At 47.0% G+C, this 14716-nt stretch overlaps 1 protein-coding gene across 6 annotated transcripts in view; it reads right to left on the bottom strand.

Annotated features, from left to right (window-relative positions):
- Positions 1 to 14716, bottom strand: part of PRSS12 (serine protease 12) — a 497636-nt gene that overhangs the window by 78346 nt on the left and 404574 nt on the right. For all 6 annotated transcript variants that reach the window (XM_073571862.1, XM_073571866.1, XM_073571863.1 and 3 more), the window contains one exon: positions 11866 to 11988. In XM_073571862.1, the coding sequence (XP_073427963.1) occupies positions 11866 to 11988 (123 nt within the window). The remainder of the gene's footprint in view (positions 1 to 11865; positions 11989 to 14716) is intronic.

The raw sequence follows: 14716 nt of genomic DNA, 5'->3' as shown, positions 1-14716 counted from the left end.
AACAGCAGAGCAGGAGCCTGTTACGACCGATATGAGCACAGCCGTGGCCAAACGTCAACAGGCTGTACTCAAATTAATTTCTTTGGGGAATCGAAGCCACACAGCGCAGGAGCTCTGGAATGCTATCAAGCAGGAGAGCGATGTGTGGTTTGGGCCAGCGAATCTCCAGCCGGGCTTGGTAGTGTGTGACAATGGCCGAAATCTGGTGGCAGCTCTTGGCCTAGGCAACCTCACACACATCCCATGTCTGGCACATGTGCTTAACTTGGTCGTGCAGAGCTTTCTGAGGGACTATCCGGATCTTGATGCACTGTTGCACAAGGTCCGCATAGAGTGCGCTCACTTGCGGCGTTCCAGCACGGCAAGATCGCACCTCGCTGCTCTCCAGCGACGATTTGGCCTTCCGGAACATCGCATCATATGTGACCTACCCACCCGGTGGAATTCAACGTTACATATGTTGGAGCGGTTGTGTGAGCAGCAGGCAGCAGTCATGGAGTACCAGCTGCAGCAGGCGTAAACAAGTCGCACTGTGCGCCGTTCACACTTCAGCACCATTGAGTGGGCCTCTATGAAGGACATCTGCCTCGTTTTGCGTGCCTTCGATGAATCTATGCGGATGGCGAGTGCAGATGATGCATTAGTCAGCATGACTGTCCCCCTTATCTGCCTGCTTCAACAAACACTGCAAGCACTAAGGGATGAGGTTTCGGAAGAGGTGGAGGATGAGGGGTCCCAAATGCCATCTGCTTCTGGACAGTCTGCGCTACGTGTTTCCTCACAAAGGCCTAGGCAGGGGACACTTTGTGAGGAGGATGAGGAGGAGTCGATGGAGGAGGAAGACATCTCTCCAGAGGAGGGAGGTACACAAACCCCTACTCAGTATGTACAGCGAGGGTGGGGTGATGCAGAGCAGGCCGAGGTCACGCCTCAAACAGGGGACAGCGGTTCTTTGGCAGTTGGGAGTCTGCAGCACATGGTTGATTTCATGCTGCAGTGCCTGAGAAACGACCGCCGCATCGCCCACATTCTCGTCTCGGCTGATTATTGGGTGTACACCCTCCTAGATCCTCGCTACCGGGACAGCATACAAAGGCTCATACCAACGTTGAACCGGGAGCGTAAACTGCGGGAGTACGAAGAGTCACTGGTACAGTCCATAATGTTTTCCATTCCACCCGACAGCATTGTTGCTAGTGCTTTACAAAGCAGCTCTGTGCGTCAAGGCAGTGGAGGAAACTCTGCACAAAGAGGGAGCAGAGGCAGCGCCGCAGCACAAGGCAAGACCACTATGGCCCAAATGTGGCAAAGTTTCGTGTGTCCACCACAATTGTCTACACCATCAGCGACGCCTCGAGTCAGCAGGAGGCAACGCTTCTGTCAGATGGTGTCAGACTACATGTCTTGCCCTGTCACTGTACTCCCAGATGGCTCTTCCCCCTTCAAGTTTTGGGTCTCTAAGCTGGATACATGGCCAGAGCTTAGCCAGTATGCATTGGAGGTGCTGGCTTGCCCTGCTGCCAGTGTATTATCGGAACGTGTCTTTAGTGCCGCAGGTGGTGTACTAACAGACCGTCGCACGCGACTATCTTCCGATAATGTTGACCGGCTGACTTTTCTGAAAATGAACAAGGCCTGGATCTCCAAAGACTTTGCCATTCCTCTTACAGACTAAATTAGTGGTTGGCAACTGTATCCAGGTCTGCTGGTGTGTTCATTTTTCTACCACCTGAACTATAATCCCTGTGCTTCAACACAGCCAGTTGTCGCTCAGATGTGTCGTCTGCACAGAGAAACACACTAGCTCCTGTGTTAGTGGGGTTCAGTAACGCCAGCTGATCCCCTGCTGTGTGGACGGCAAAGTCACCAGCTCCATCAACATTCAAACCACTACTGATTTTTAACCGTGCCCAACTTAGGTCTCTGGCTCCATTGTCTCTACTATTTCCCCTGGCCTCCAACCCCGCCATCTACATCTCTGAAGTGGCGTCAGCACAATCTACACTTGTTCCTGTGGCTCAGTCCCATCAGTTTATCCCCTGATGTGTGTCCGGCAAGGTCTCCTGCTCTGTCCACATTCCCATAACCAGTAGTGGGAATGAGGACAGAGCTGGCGAACTTGCCGGACAAACATCAGGGGATCAACTGACGGGACTGAGCACCAGTAACACAGGAACAAGTGTAGATTGTGCTGATGCCACTTCAGAGATGTAGCTGGCGGGGTTGGAGGCCAGGGTAAATAGTAGAGACAGTGGAGTCAGAGGCCTAAGTGGAGCATGGTTAGAATCAGTAGTAGTCAACAACCTCCATAAAAACCGCTGTCCATTGGCCTCTGCATGCGGCATGCGTAATCCTGGGCTCCAACAGTGTCAGTTGGTGTTCAGAAGTGTCGTCTCCACAGAGCCAAACACATTCGTTCAAGTGTTAGTGGGGTTCAGCACTGCCAGCTGTTCCCCTGCTCTGGAGATGGCAAGTCTCCTGCTGCCTACACCTGCCAAAATCCAGTAGGCCCCAGCCTGCTCCTCGCCTAATCCTGGGCTCCAACAGCGTCAGTTGGTGTTCAGAAGTGTCATCTCCACAGAGCCAAACACATTCGTTCAAGTGTTAGTGGGGTTCAGCACTGCCAGCTATTCCCCTGCTGTGGAGATGGCAAGTCTCCTGCTGCCTACACCTGCCAAAATCCAGTAGGCCCCAGCCTGCTCCTTGCCTAATCCTGGGCTCCAACAGCGTCAGTTGGTGTTCAGAAGTGTCGTCTCCACAGAGCCAAACACATTCGTTCAAGTGTTAGTGGGGTTCAGCACTGCCAGCTGTTCCCCTGCTGTGGAGATGGCAAGTCTCCTGCTGCCTTCACCTGCCAAAATCCAGTAGGCCCCAGCCTGCTCCTCGCCTAATCCTGGGCTCCAACAGCGTCAGTTGGTGTTCAGAAGTGTCGTCTCCACAGAGCCAAACACATTCGTTCAAGTGTTAGTGGGGTTCAGCACTGCCAGCTGTTCCCCTGCTGTGGAGATGGCAAGTCTCCTGCTGCCTTCAGCTGCCAAAAGCAACAGGCTCCAGCCTGCTCCTCGCCTAATCCTGGGCTCCAACAGCGTCAGTTGGTGTTCAGAAGTGTCGTCTCCACAGAGCCAAACACATTCGTTCAAGTGTTAGTGGGGTTCAGCACTGCCAGCTGTTCCCCTGCTGTGGAGATGGCAAGTCTCCTGCTGCCTTCACCTGCCAAAAGCAACAGGCCCCAGCCTGCTCCTCGCCTAATCCTGGGCTCCAACAGCGTCAGTTGGTGTTCAGAAGTGTCATCTCCACAGAGCCAAACACATTCGTTCAAGTGTTAGTGGGGTTCAGCACTGCCAGCTGTTCCCCTGCTGTGGAGATGGCACGTCTCCTGCTGCCTACACCTGCCAAAATCCAGTAGGCCCCAGCCTGCTCCTCGCCTAATCCTGGGCTCCAACAGCGTCAGTTGGTGTTCAGAAGTGTCGTCTCCACAGAGCCAAACACATTCGTTCAAGTGTTAGTGGGGTTCAGCACTGCCAGCTGTTCCCCTGCTGTGGAGATGGCAAGTCTCCTGCTGCGTACACCTGCCAAAATCCAGTAGGCCCCAGCCTGCTCCTCGCCTAATCCTGGGCTCCAACAGCGTAGTTGGTGTTCAGAAGTGTCGTCTCCACAGAGCCAAACACATTCGTTCAAGTGTTAGTGGGGTTCAGCACTGACAGCTGTTCCCCTGCTGTGTGGATGGCAGTCTCTCCTGCTGTCTCCACATTCCAAATACAGTAGGCCTCAGCCTACACCCTCCTATTTCCTGGGCTTCAACACAGCCAGTTGTAGCTCGGAAGTGTCGTCCACACGGAAAGAGACACTTGCTCCCGTGTCTCAGTGGGGTTCAGTAACGTCAGCTGATCCCCTGCTGTGTGGATGGCAGTCTCTCCTGCTGTCTCCACATTCCAAATACAGTAGGCCTCTGCCTACACCCTCCTATTTCCTGGGCTTCAACACAGCCAGTTGTAGCTCGGAAGTGCCGTCCACACGGAAAGAGACACCTGCTCCCGTGTCTCAGTGGGGTTCAGTAACGTCAGCTGATCCCCTGCTGTGTGGATGGCAGTCTCTCCTGCTGTCACCACATTCCAAATACAGTAGGCCTCTGCCTACACCCTCTTATTTCCTGGGCTTCAACACAGCCAGTTGTAGCTCGGAAGTGCCGTCCACACGGAAAGAGACACTTGCTCCCGTGTCTCAGTGGGGTTCAGTAACGTCAGCTGATCCCCTGCTGTGTGGATGGCAGTCTCTCCTGCTGTCTCCACATTCCAAATACAGTAGGCCTCTGCCTACACCCTCCTATTTCCTGGGCTTCAACACAGCCAGTTGTAGCTCGGAAGTGCCGTCCACACGGAAAGAGACACTTGCTCCCGTGTCTCAGTGGGGTTCAGTAACGTCAGCTGATCCCCTGCTGTGTGGATGGCAGTCTCTCCTGCTGTCTCCACATTCCAAATACAGTAGGCCTCTGCCTACACCCTCCGATTTCCTGGGCTTCAACACAGCCAGTTGTAGCTCGGAAGTGCCGTCCACACGGAAAGAGACACTTGCTCCCGTGTCTCAGTGGGGTTCAGTAACGTCAGCTGATCCCCTGCTGTGTGGATGGCAGTCTCTCCTGCTGTCTCCACATTCCAAATACAGTAGGCCTCAGCCTACACCCTCCTATTTCCTGGGCTTCAACACAGCCAGTTGTAGCTCGGAAGTGTCGTCCACACGGAAAGAGACACTTGCTCCCGTGTCTCAGTGGGGTTCAGTAACGTCAGCTGATCCCCTGCTGTGTGGATGGCAGTCTCTCCTGCTGTCTCCACATTCCAAATACAGTAGGCCTCTGCCTACACCCTCCTATTTCCTGGGCTTCAACACAGCCAGTTGTAGCTCGGAAGTGCCGTCCACACTGAAAGAGACACTTGCTCCCGTGTCTCAGTGGGGTTCAGTAACGTCAGCTGATCCCCTGCTGTGTGGATGGCAGTCTCTCCTGCTGTCTCCACATTCCAAATACAGTAGGCCTCTGCCTACACCCTCCTATTTCCTGGGCTTCAACACAGCCAGTTGTAGCTCGGAAGTGCCGTCCACACGGAAAGAGACACTTGCTCCCGTGTCTCAGTGGGGTTCAGTAACGTCAGCTGATCCCCTGCTGTGTGGATGGCAGTCTCTCCTGCTGTCTCCACATTCCAAATACAGTAGGCCTCTGCCTACACCCTCCGATTTCCTGGGCTTCAACACAGCCAGTTGTAGCTCGGAAGTGCCGTCCACACGGAAAGAGACACTTGCTCCCGTGTCTCAGTGGGGTTCAGTAACGTCAGCTGATCCCCTGCTGTGTGGATGGCAGTCTCTCCTGCTGTCTCCACATTCCAAATACAGTAGGCCTCAGCCTACACCCTCCTATTTCCTGGGCTTCAACACAGCCAGTTGTAGCTCGGAAGTGTCGTCCACACGGAAAGAGACACTTGCTCCCGTGTCTCAGTGGGGTTCAGTAACGTCAGCTGATCCCCTGCTGTGTGGATGGCAGTCTCTCCTGCTGTCTCCACATTCCAAATACAGTAGGCCTCTGCCTACACCCTCCTATTTCCTGGGCTTCAACACAGCCAGTTGTAGCTCGGAAGTGCCGTCCACACGGAAAGAGACACTTGCTCCCGTGTCTCAGTGGGGTTCAGTAACGTCAGCTGATCCCCTGCTGTGTGGATGGCAAAGTCTCCTGCTGCCTACACAGTCGTACTACTACTGATTTTTAACCGTGCTCCAATTAGGCCTGTGGCTCCACTGTCTCTCGTATTTCCCCTGTCCTCCAACCCTGCCAGTTACAGGTCCGAAGTGGCGTCTGCACAATCCACACTTGTTCCTGTGTTACAGGTGTTCAGTCCGGTCAGTTAATCCCCTGATGTGTGTCCGGCAATGTCGCCTGCTCTGTCCACATTCCCATAACTAGTTATGGGAATGTGGACAGAGCAGGCGACATTGCCGGACACACATCAGGGGATTAACTGACCGGACTGAACACCTGTAACACAGGAACAAGTGTGGATTGTGCAGACGCCACTTCGGAGCTGTAACTGGCGGGATTGGAGGACAGGGGAAATACGAATATCAGTGAAGCCACAGGCCTAAGTGGAGCTTGGTTAAAATTAGTAGAAGTCTACAACCGATCTTAAAATTTCTTCAATGCAGCCTCAGCCTGCTCCGTGCTTGTCCCTGGGCTTCAACTCAGCCAGTTGTTGCTCGGAAGTGCCGTCTTCACAGAGTAAAACACTAGCTCCTGTGTTTGTGGGGTTCAGTAACGTCAGCTGTTCCCCTGCTGTTTTGATGGCAATCTGTCCTGCTGCCTCCCAATTGACAGCACATCAGGCCTCAGACTGCTAAGTGCTTGTCCCTGGGCTCCAACATCGCCAGTTGCTGCTCATAACTGACTTTGGCACGGGTACTCCCTCCTGCCCAGCTTGGTTCCAGCCCTGCCTGCTGTTTCCGGGAAGTGTCAATGTCAGTTTGCCACCCCAAGTTGCCATGTCGTGTTGCGGTTGGGTTAGCCGAGGCTAGGGTGCCAGCAGTTTAGGTGCTTCCTATGTGGACTGCGGGTTCTGGTAAGAAAGGCTTGTTCCGTAGTGCCAGTAGGACAAGCACCCCCTGTAGGACTGTGTGATTCAGTAACTGCGGCCAGCTTGCGGCATGTCAACTTTGCTTTTCAGGGGTAACTTCAGCTGCCCCTCCGGGTTCCAGCACCGTCAGCTGGTTCTCGTCAGAGCCTTTGGCCTAGGTGCCTCCATCTCGGTATCCGAGTTCCGGCAACGTCTGCTGGTCCTTGGTAGTGCTTTGTAGCACAGGTACCTCCTGCTTAGTAACCGGGTTCCAGCACCATCAGCTGGTCCTCGGTTGTGCCATTGGCTCTTATTCCTTCTGCTGCCCCTCCGGGTGCCAGCACTGTCAGCTGGTCCTCGCTATTTCCATTTGCTCTTGCAGCTTATGCTACCCCTCTGGGTTCCAGCACCATCAGCTGGTTCTCGTCAGAGCCTTTGGCCTAGGTGCCTCCATCTCGGTATCCGAGTTCCGGCAACGTCTGCTGGTCCTTGGTAGTGCTTTGTAGCACAGGTACCTCCTGCTTAGTAACCGGGTTCCAGCACCATCAGCTGGTCCTCGGTTGTGCCATTGGCTCTTATTCCTTCTGCTGCCCCTCCGGGTGCCAGCACTGTCAGCTGGTCCTCGCTATTTCCATTTGCTCTTGCAGCTTATGCTACCCCTCTGGGTTCCAGCACCGTCAGCTGGTTCTCGTCAGAGCCTTTGGCCTAGGTGCCTCCATCTCGGTATCCGAGTTCCGGCAACGTCTGCTGGTCCTTGGTAGTGCTTTGTAGCACAGGTACCTCCTGCTTAGTAACCGGGTTCCAGCACCGTCAGCTGGTCCTCGGTAGTGCCATTGGCTCTTGTTCCTTCTGCTGCCCCTATGGGTGCCAGTACCGTCAGCTGGTTCAAGAGGACAAAGAACAGGAAGACAACCACCAAGATGCAGAACAACAAGAGAGAGAAGACAAAGAAGCATAAAAAAACAAAGCAGAAGAACATTAAGCATAAGACTAATACTCTGAGCAAATGATATTATCTTATTTATAAGCAGAAGAAGACTAAGCAGTGTATGGGGGTGAGTCCGTTCCTCCTCGTGGTGCCCCTGGAAAAGGCCTGCTGCTGCAGGCCAAACTGAACGCGGACAAATCCTGTTGTAAATCTTTTGTGACAGGCAGAACGGAAGGTGTAAACTTCTAACTTTTCTAGATAACAACTACAGGAATGCCTGACACAAACAAGAATATGATGAAGAAGAATAGGAAGAAGATGAAGAAGTTGAATATGTAGAATAATAATTGTTGGATAAGAAGAATATGAAGAATGTAAGAAAAGGAAGAAGAAGAAGAATGTAAAAAAAGGAAGTAGAAGAATTTAAAAAAAGGAAGAAGAAGAAGAATGTAAAAAAAGGAATAAGAAGAATGTAAAAAAAAGAAGTAGAAGAATGTAAAAAAAGGAATAAGAAGAAGAAGAAGAATGTAAAAAAAGGAATAAGAAGAAGAAGGTAAAAAAGGAAGAAGAATAAGAAAGAAGAAAGAAGAAGAAGACATACATGTCTGGCAAAATATAAATGAGGCTAACATAGTCAATATCTTTGTAACTCCTAACGTCTTTAAAAAAAAAGTTTAATTCCTGCTATTCCATTTGATTGGGCTAAACCTCTATGGCTTTAATGTCTCCTCCACCTCCCACAATACATTCTACATTATTCTTAGTTGTTTTTCTTCATGTAGAATTAACCTACAAGGAAAGAAAGGGTTTTTTTTAATTCCGATATTTTGGCCCCATTGACTTGCATTGGTTCCCGGTATCGGAATCGGCGATACCGATACTTTTTTTTAAGATCGGCCAATCCATTCCGATCCGATATTTTCAAGTATCGGCTGGTATCGCTCAACTCTACTGACAACTTGTCTTCGAATTTCCAAGCACTAAATTTTGTATTTATTTTTAGAAAATGAGAAATGGTCAAAATAACAAAAAATGCAGTGCTTGCAGACCTCAAATAATGCTAAGAAAACAAGTTCATAATAATTTAGAAACAACAATACTAATGTTTTAACTTAGGAAGAGTTCACAAATCAATATTTTGTGGAATAACCATGATTTTTAATCACAGCTTTCATGTGTTTTGGCATGCTTTTCACCAGTCTTTCACACTGCTTTTGGGTGACCTTATTCTACTCCTGGTACAAAAATTTAAGCAGTTCTTTGTTTGATGGCTTGTGACTATCCACCTTCCTCTTGATTACATTCCAGAGGTTTTCAATGGGGCTCAGTCTGGAGATTGGGCTGGCCATTACAGGGATTTGATGTGGTGGTCCTTCATCCACACATTGATTGACCTAGCTGTGTGGCATGACGCATTGTCCTGCTTAAAAAAAAAAACAGTTCAGTGTTGGGGAACCTTGCCTAAGCAGAAGGAATCAACTGTTTTTCCAGGATAACCTTGTATGTGGCTTGATTCATACGTCCTTCGCAAAGATTAACCTGTCCAATTCCAGCCTTGCTGAAGCATCCACAGATCATCACTGTTCCTCCACCAAATTTCACAGTGGGTGCAAGACAGTGTGGCTTGCACGCCTCTCCTGGTCTCCGTCTAACCATTAGATGACAAGATGTTGGGCAAAGCTGAAAATTAGACTTATCAGAGAAGATTACCTTACTCCACTCCTCTATGGTCAAATCCTTATGGTCTTTGGCAAACTTCAGCCTGGCTCTCCTTTGCTTCTCATTAATGAAACTTTTTTCTACCTTTACATGGCTTGAGCCCTGCCTCTAGGAGCCTGTTATGAACTGTTCTTGCTGTGTACTTCATTCCAGCTGCCATTTGCCATTCCTTTTGTTGGTCACTTGATGTCATCCTGCTGTCGCTGAGTTATATTGTAATAAGATGACGGTCATCCCAGTCAGTAGAGAGTCGTTTCACCCTTTGCCGGTCTGTAGCTTTGTTGTCCCCAATGTCTGCTGCTTGACCTTGTTGTAATGGACTGCCGTCTTAGAAATTTTAAGGATGGAGCCAATATGACACTCACTGTATCCCTCTGCTAGTAAAGCTAGAATTGAGCCCTTCTTTTCCTCACTCAAGACTTTTCTTTTCAACTCCTTTGGCATGGTTAAAAGTTATTTTTTCATTCCTATTACTTTTGGGATATTACTAGCACTTGTTTTGCCATCCAGCTTGTCCTATTGCAAGAGGATTGTGAACACCACAGCATGTTTTTTTGCACTTTCCTTAATTAAATAACATTTATTTCGGGTGATCACCTAATCAGAAGCACATTAAGTAGAATGAGGTGTACTCTGGTTGGAATTTTACTGAAACTAGAATGGAATGGCTGTCAGAGAATCTGATTTTTATAACAGTGGTCTCTTAATTTTTGCCAGAGCTGTATATACATAAAAGAGCTGAAACATCGCAAAAGGCAAGGGTAAATAAATCACCATATTATTTCTGTTATAATCCTGACAATTTTGGTTGGCATAAGGAAGGGCACAGAGTTGGTACCCAAAGGCTTGCACTTTGCATAATACAGCTTTCTTCCATATATATACAGTTGTGTGAAAAAGTGTTTTTCTCTCCCTGATTTTCTATTCTTATGCATGTTTGTCACACTTAACTCACCAGAATTCATGGTTCCATTTACCGCAGCAAGTTTTTCAGATCCTGAAGCAGAAAAACAGCCCCAGACCACCACCATATTTTACTGTTAGTATGATGTTTCTTTTCTGAAATTCTGTTACTTCTACACCAGATGTAATTATACAAACACCTTCCAAAAAGTACAACTTTTGTCTCGTCAGTCAACTGAGTTTTCTCCCTTCGTATTGACTCAGCCATGCAAGCCATTTTTGCGCAGTCTCTTTCATATGGTGGAGTCATGAACACTGGAATGACCTTAACTGAAGTAAATGAGGCTTGCAGTTTTTTGGATGTTGTTGTGGGGTCTTTTGTGACCTCTTAGATGAGTCATTGCTGCGTTTTTGGGGTAATTTTGGTCAGCCATCCACTCCTGGGAAGATTCGCCACTGTCCCTTGTTTTTTCCATTTGTGGATAATGGCTCTCACTTTGGTCTGCTGGAGTCCCAAAGTTTTAGAAATGTCTTTATAAGCTTTTACAAACTGATAGATCTCAATTACTTTGTTTCTCATTTGTTCTAGAATTTCTTTGGATTGAAGAATCTTTTGGTCAACTTCACTTTATCAAGCTGCTCCTATTTCAGTGATTTCTTGATGGAGAACAGGTGTGCTAGTAATCAGGCCTAGGAAATTTGAACTTAACTTCCCAAAGATGTGATAAACCACAGTTCATTTATGTTTGGGGGATGGGGTAAATCATTTTTTCAGACAGGGCCCTGCAGATTTGTATTTATTTTATCTTAACCCCTTTCTGATATCGGGCATAATAATACGCCAATGTCGGACTCCCTCCCTTTGATGTGGGCTCCGGCGGTGAACCCACATCTTTTCCATTACATGTCAGCTGTTTAGAACAGCTGACATGTGCCGCTAACAGTCACTGGAGTAATTGCGATCCTACCGCGGTTGTTAACCCGTTAAATGCCACTGTCAAACTCTGACAGCAGCATTTAACACGCACTTCCGGCAAGCGCGCCGAAAATCCACTTATCAGTGACCCTCGTCAGAAATTGACAGCGGCATTTAACGTGTCAACAGCCGCGGGTAGAAACAAATCTAAACAGCTGACAAGTACCAGGAAAGTTGTGGGCTCAGTGCCAGAGCTCACATGCAAGGGAGTGACACGACATGTGCAGTACATGTACAGCGCATATCGTGCAGGGGATATATATATATATATATATACACACACACAGTGTATATACATATGTACAGTGTATATTTGTTTATGCTGCTGAAAAATATATTGAACATGTTGTGTTGCATCATCATATTTTCTCGGATCATACTTTACAATATACAAAAGAAGTGATGGGAAAAGATAAAATTGCTTAGAGTTCCCTTCTATCTTTTTCCACTTTGTAATAGCTTGCCTTTACTAGTCAGCACTACACTGACAATTGCATTGTCACATTGCATATTTCTCTTATCTTGCTATTTCTTTCTTATTTAATGCCTAAAGCCTTTTCTGACTAGCTTCACGGTTCCTATATAATAACGTATTAAGTCTTTGACCAAGGTACCATTGTTACTGGACTTTATGTATTCTAACTCCCTTTTGCTTCAATGTTATTTTAAAATCTAGTTAAAGATATAGTAGATGAATTAAAAAAGGCGATGACAAATCTGCCTGGCAATTGATCCATTTATCAACTTACCTCTTAAAACAATGAGCAGCAGTGAGGACCCAGCAGCTGCTAATGAGAGTGGCTCCACACAACAATCTTCCATCACTGTGAGAAGACTTCAGCCGCAGAGCTACCTGCCAGGGCCAGCTGCCCCTGCATGGAAGAAAATAACGGCCTCTTATTAAACTGGGTGAAAATACTATTCTGAAAAATACAGGCTGTTACTGAGATTCTATATAATCAACAGTGTAGAGGCAGCTGGAAATGCATCCACTTGTACAAAGAGGTCTCAGTTCATAATAAATGAAGTTTGTCCAGTAAATCTTTCAACCCTTTAGGAACTTTTAATCTTTAATTTACTCTTTGTACTGAAGAAAGTTTTATCAGTAGAAGAAAATATATAGAAAGCTGTGACTGATATTAGCAAGCAAGGGTAATATGTTTATGCCCAAGCAAGAAGTCTATCAAACAACAGCTAGTGAAAGTCAACCCCACGAATTTCCTTCAGAAAAGCGTCTTGGAGTTGTCTACAGTAGTCTGGAAACACAAAAAAAACATAAAAAACTTCTATAACAAAAATGTCTCTTAGGCTATGTGCCCACGTTGCGTGTTAAAACGCACACTAAAAACCAGACTCCTTCCCAGAAATCCCGCGTTTTTTTCAGCGCGATTTCATCGCGATTTTACCACGATTCTGTTCGCAATTTTGCCGCGATTTTCTCAAGCACTTTCCAAGCGATTTGAAGCATTGCTTGGAAAGTGATTGACAGGTTGGTCACACTCATCAAACATAGTGTTTGAGAAGTGTGAGCAGCTTTTTACTATTGAGGCCGACTATGCGGCATCAATAGTAAAAGATAAAATGTTAAAAATAATAAAAAAAATAAAAAATGGGGGTATATTTAACTTCCGACGTCCCGCGCTGCCATCCCGGCCTAAGCGTTCCCAGTAATTTTTTATTCTTTCTTTTACAGGGGTATGGTGCCCAGGGCCTGGAGGACAGTCTCGTCTCCTCCACACCGTGGGTACCAACCGCACATGAGACGCTTAACTTCCCGCATGGTGGGCATAGCCACATGCAGGAAGTAAGCGATTCTCATGCATTCCTATGGGTACGGAATCGCGGCAATTCTTTGCGATTCCGCACAAAAGAATGACCATGCTGCGATTTTTTCCGCGATGCGTTTCCGACGCGGAAAAAAGCGCAGCATTAGCACAGCATGTGCGGAATGCCATAGGAATGCATGGGGGGTGTTTTGTACACGATTTTTAAACGTTTTTGCTGCGTTTTCGTGCCGAAAATCACAGCAAAAACGCTTAAAAATCGCATCGTGGGCACATAGCCTGAGGCTACTTTCACACATCAGGTTTTTTCTGGCAGGCAGGATCTGGCTATTTGTTAAAAAACCGGATCCGGCAAAAGCTGCTGCCGGATCCAGTTTTCTCTCATTGAATTGTATTAGTGCCGGATCTTGCCGCATGGCCTTCCGTTTCTTCCAGTTTTCGCCGGATCCGGCTAAATGCTTCTTTCCGGCTTCTGGAAAAAACATCTCTAGTAGCGAAAAACCGGTCAGTGCCGAATCTGGCGCTTCTGTTTTTTTGCTATAATGGAAGCCTATGGGCGCCGGAATGCGCCGGATCTGGAAAAAGACGGATCCGGCCACCAGATCCAGTTTTTTAAGTCTGCGCATGCTCAGATCTAATTGGCCAGCCCCCAGGAAACATATAAACCTGCTAGACGGATCCAGCGGAAAAGCAGATCCGTTTTTTCAGTTCTCCAAAATCCACGCCGGATCCGATTTTTTAACAAATAGCTGGACCCTGCCTGTCGGAAAAAACCTGATGTGTGAAAGTAGAATTATCCTGCTGTATCTCATACTGATACTAAAACTAAGAAAAATATATACAAAATGATGTGCATTCTGGGAGATCAACTACTTTGCACCCTTCATGAAACTGTGCCTGGGTAAACACTAACTGGGTGCAAAGATGCGCATTTGTCATTGCTCCAACCAAAATATATGACCAATCAGAAAGATTTATGCCTCTTAGCCACCTAACAGATAAAAATAAGGCTAGGATCACATTACCGTATTTTCTCTCATTCGATAAAATTGGCCTGATTATGCTAATCGCACTCTGATCAGAGTCTAAAAAGAAGATAGGAAAAATTATTCTCCATTTTCTAGGTTCTGATAGTCCGTAATAATCAGACTGTACTCGTATGTCATCCAAGTACAGTCAGATTTTTTTTCCATGGACTCATTGACTTGCATGGTCGAGTACGATCCAAATATAGGATGTAAATTCAGCATAAATTGGACATGTGAACAATGCCATAGAATAACATTGGTCCTAGTCTGATATTTTGTCAGATTGCACGCAGACCGAAAATACTGTAATGTGCACGAGCACTAGATGGAAGTAATACAACATTAACCATTCTATTCTATGCAAGATCTCCACAAGGCTTTAATTTCATGCGATATGTTGTAAAAACATGTAGGACCTCTTTAATCATATATGCTTCATTTTTACATTTGTCTTAGGGTAAATCCCCCAAATAATGTGTTTTGTTCTTTTTCAAACCATATGTATTAGTGAGTGGATGTGATTGCACAATTGATAGTTTTTTGATCCTCCATCCTATCCATCTTCTACTTAGCTCAATAAGGTAAAGCATATGGTTTTATCTCAAAACACATTTATTTCAAGAACAAGAAGCTAAAAGAAATGCTAAAGTGAATCCAGCCTAGCTGGAGCTATATGGGACATATGCTAGGCAGAAGTGTTCAAAGGGAAGAAAGAACTGAATAAAATCAAATTGATCTTTTCCTCCAATGCTGGGCATCCATTGAGTGAACAAAGCATAGAAATCAAC

The sequence above is a fragment of the Dendrobates tinctorius genome, unplaced genomic scaffold, assembly GCF_039654945.1.
Source record: "Dendrobates tinctorius isolate UK_male_01 unplaced genomic scaffold, ASM3965494v1 ptg000030l, whole genome shotgun sequence".
NCBI lineage: Eukaryota > Metazoa > Chordata > Amphibia > Anura > Dendrobatidae > Dendrobates > Dendrobates tinctorius.
This window is presented reverse-complemented; position numbering and strand designations above follow the sequence as displayed.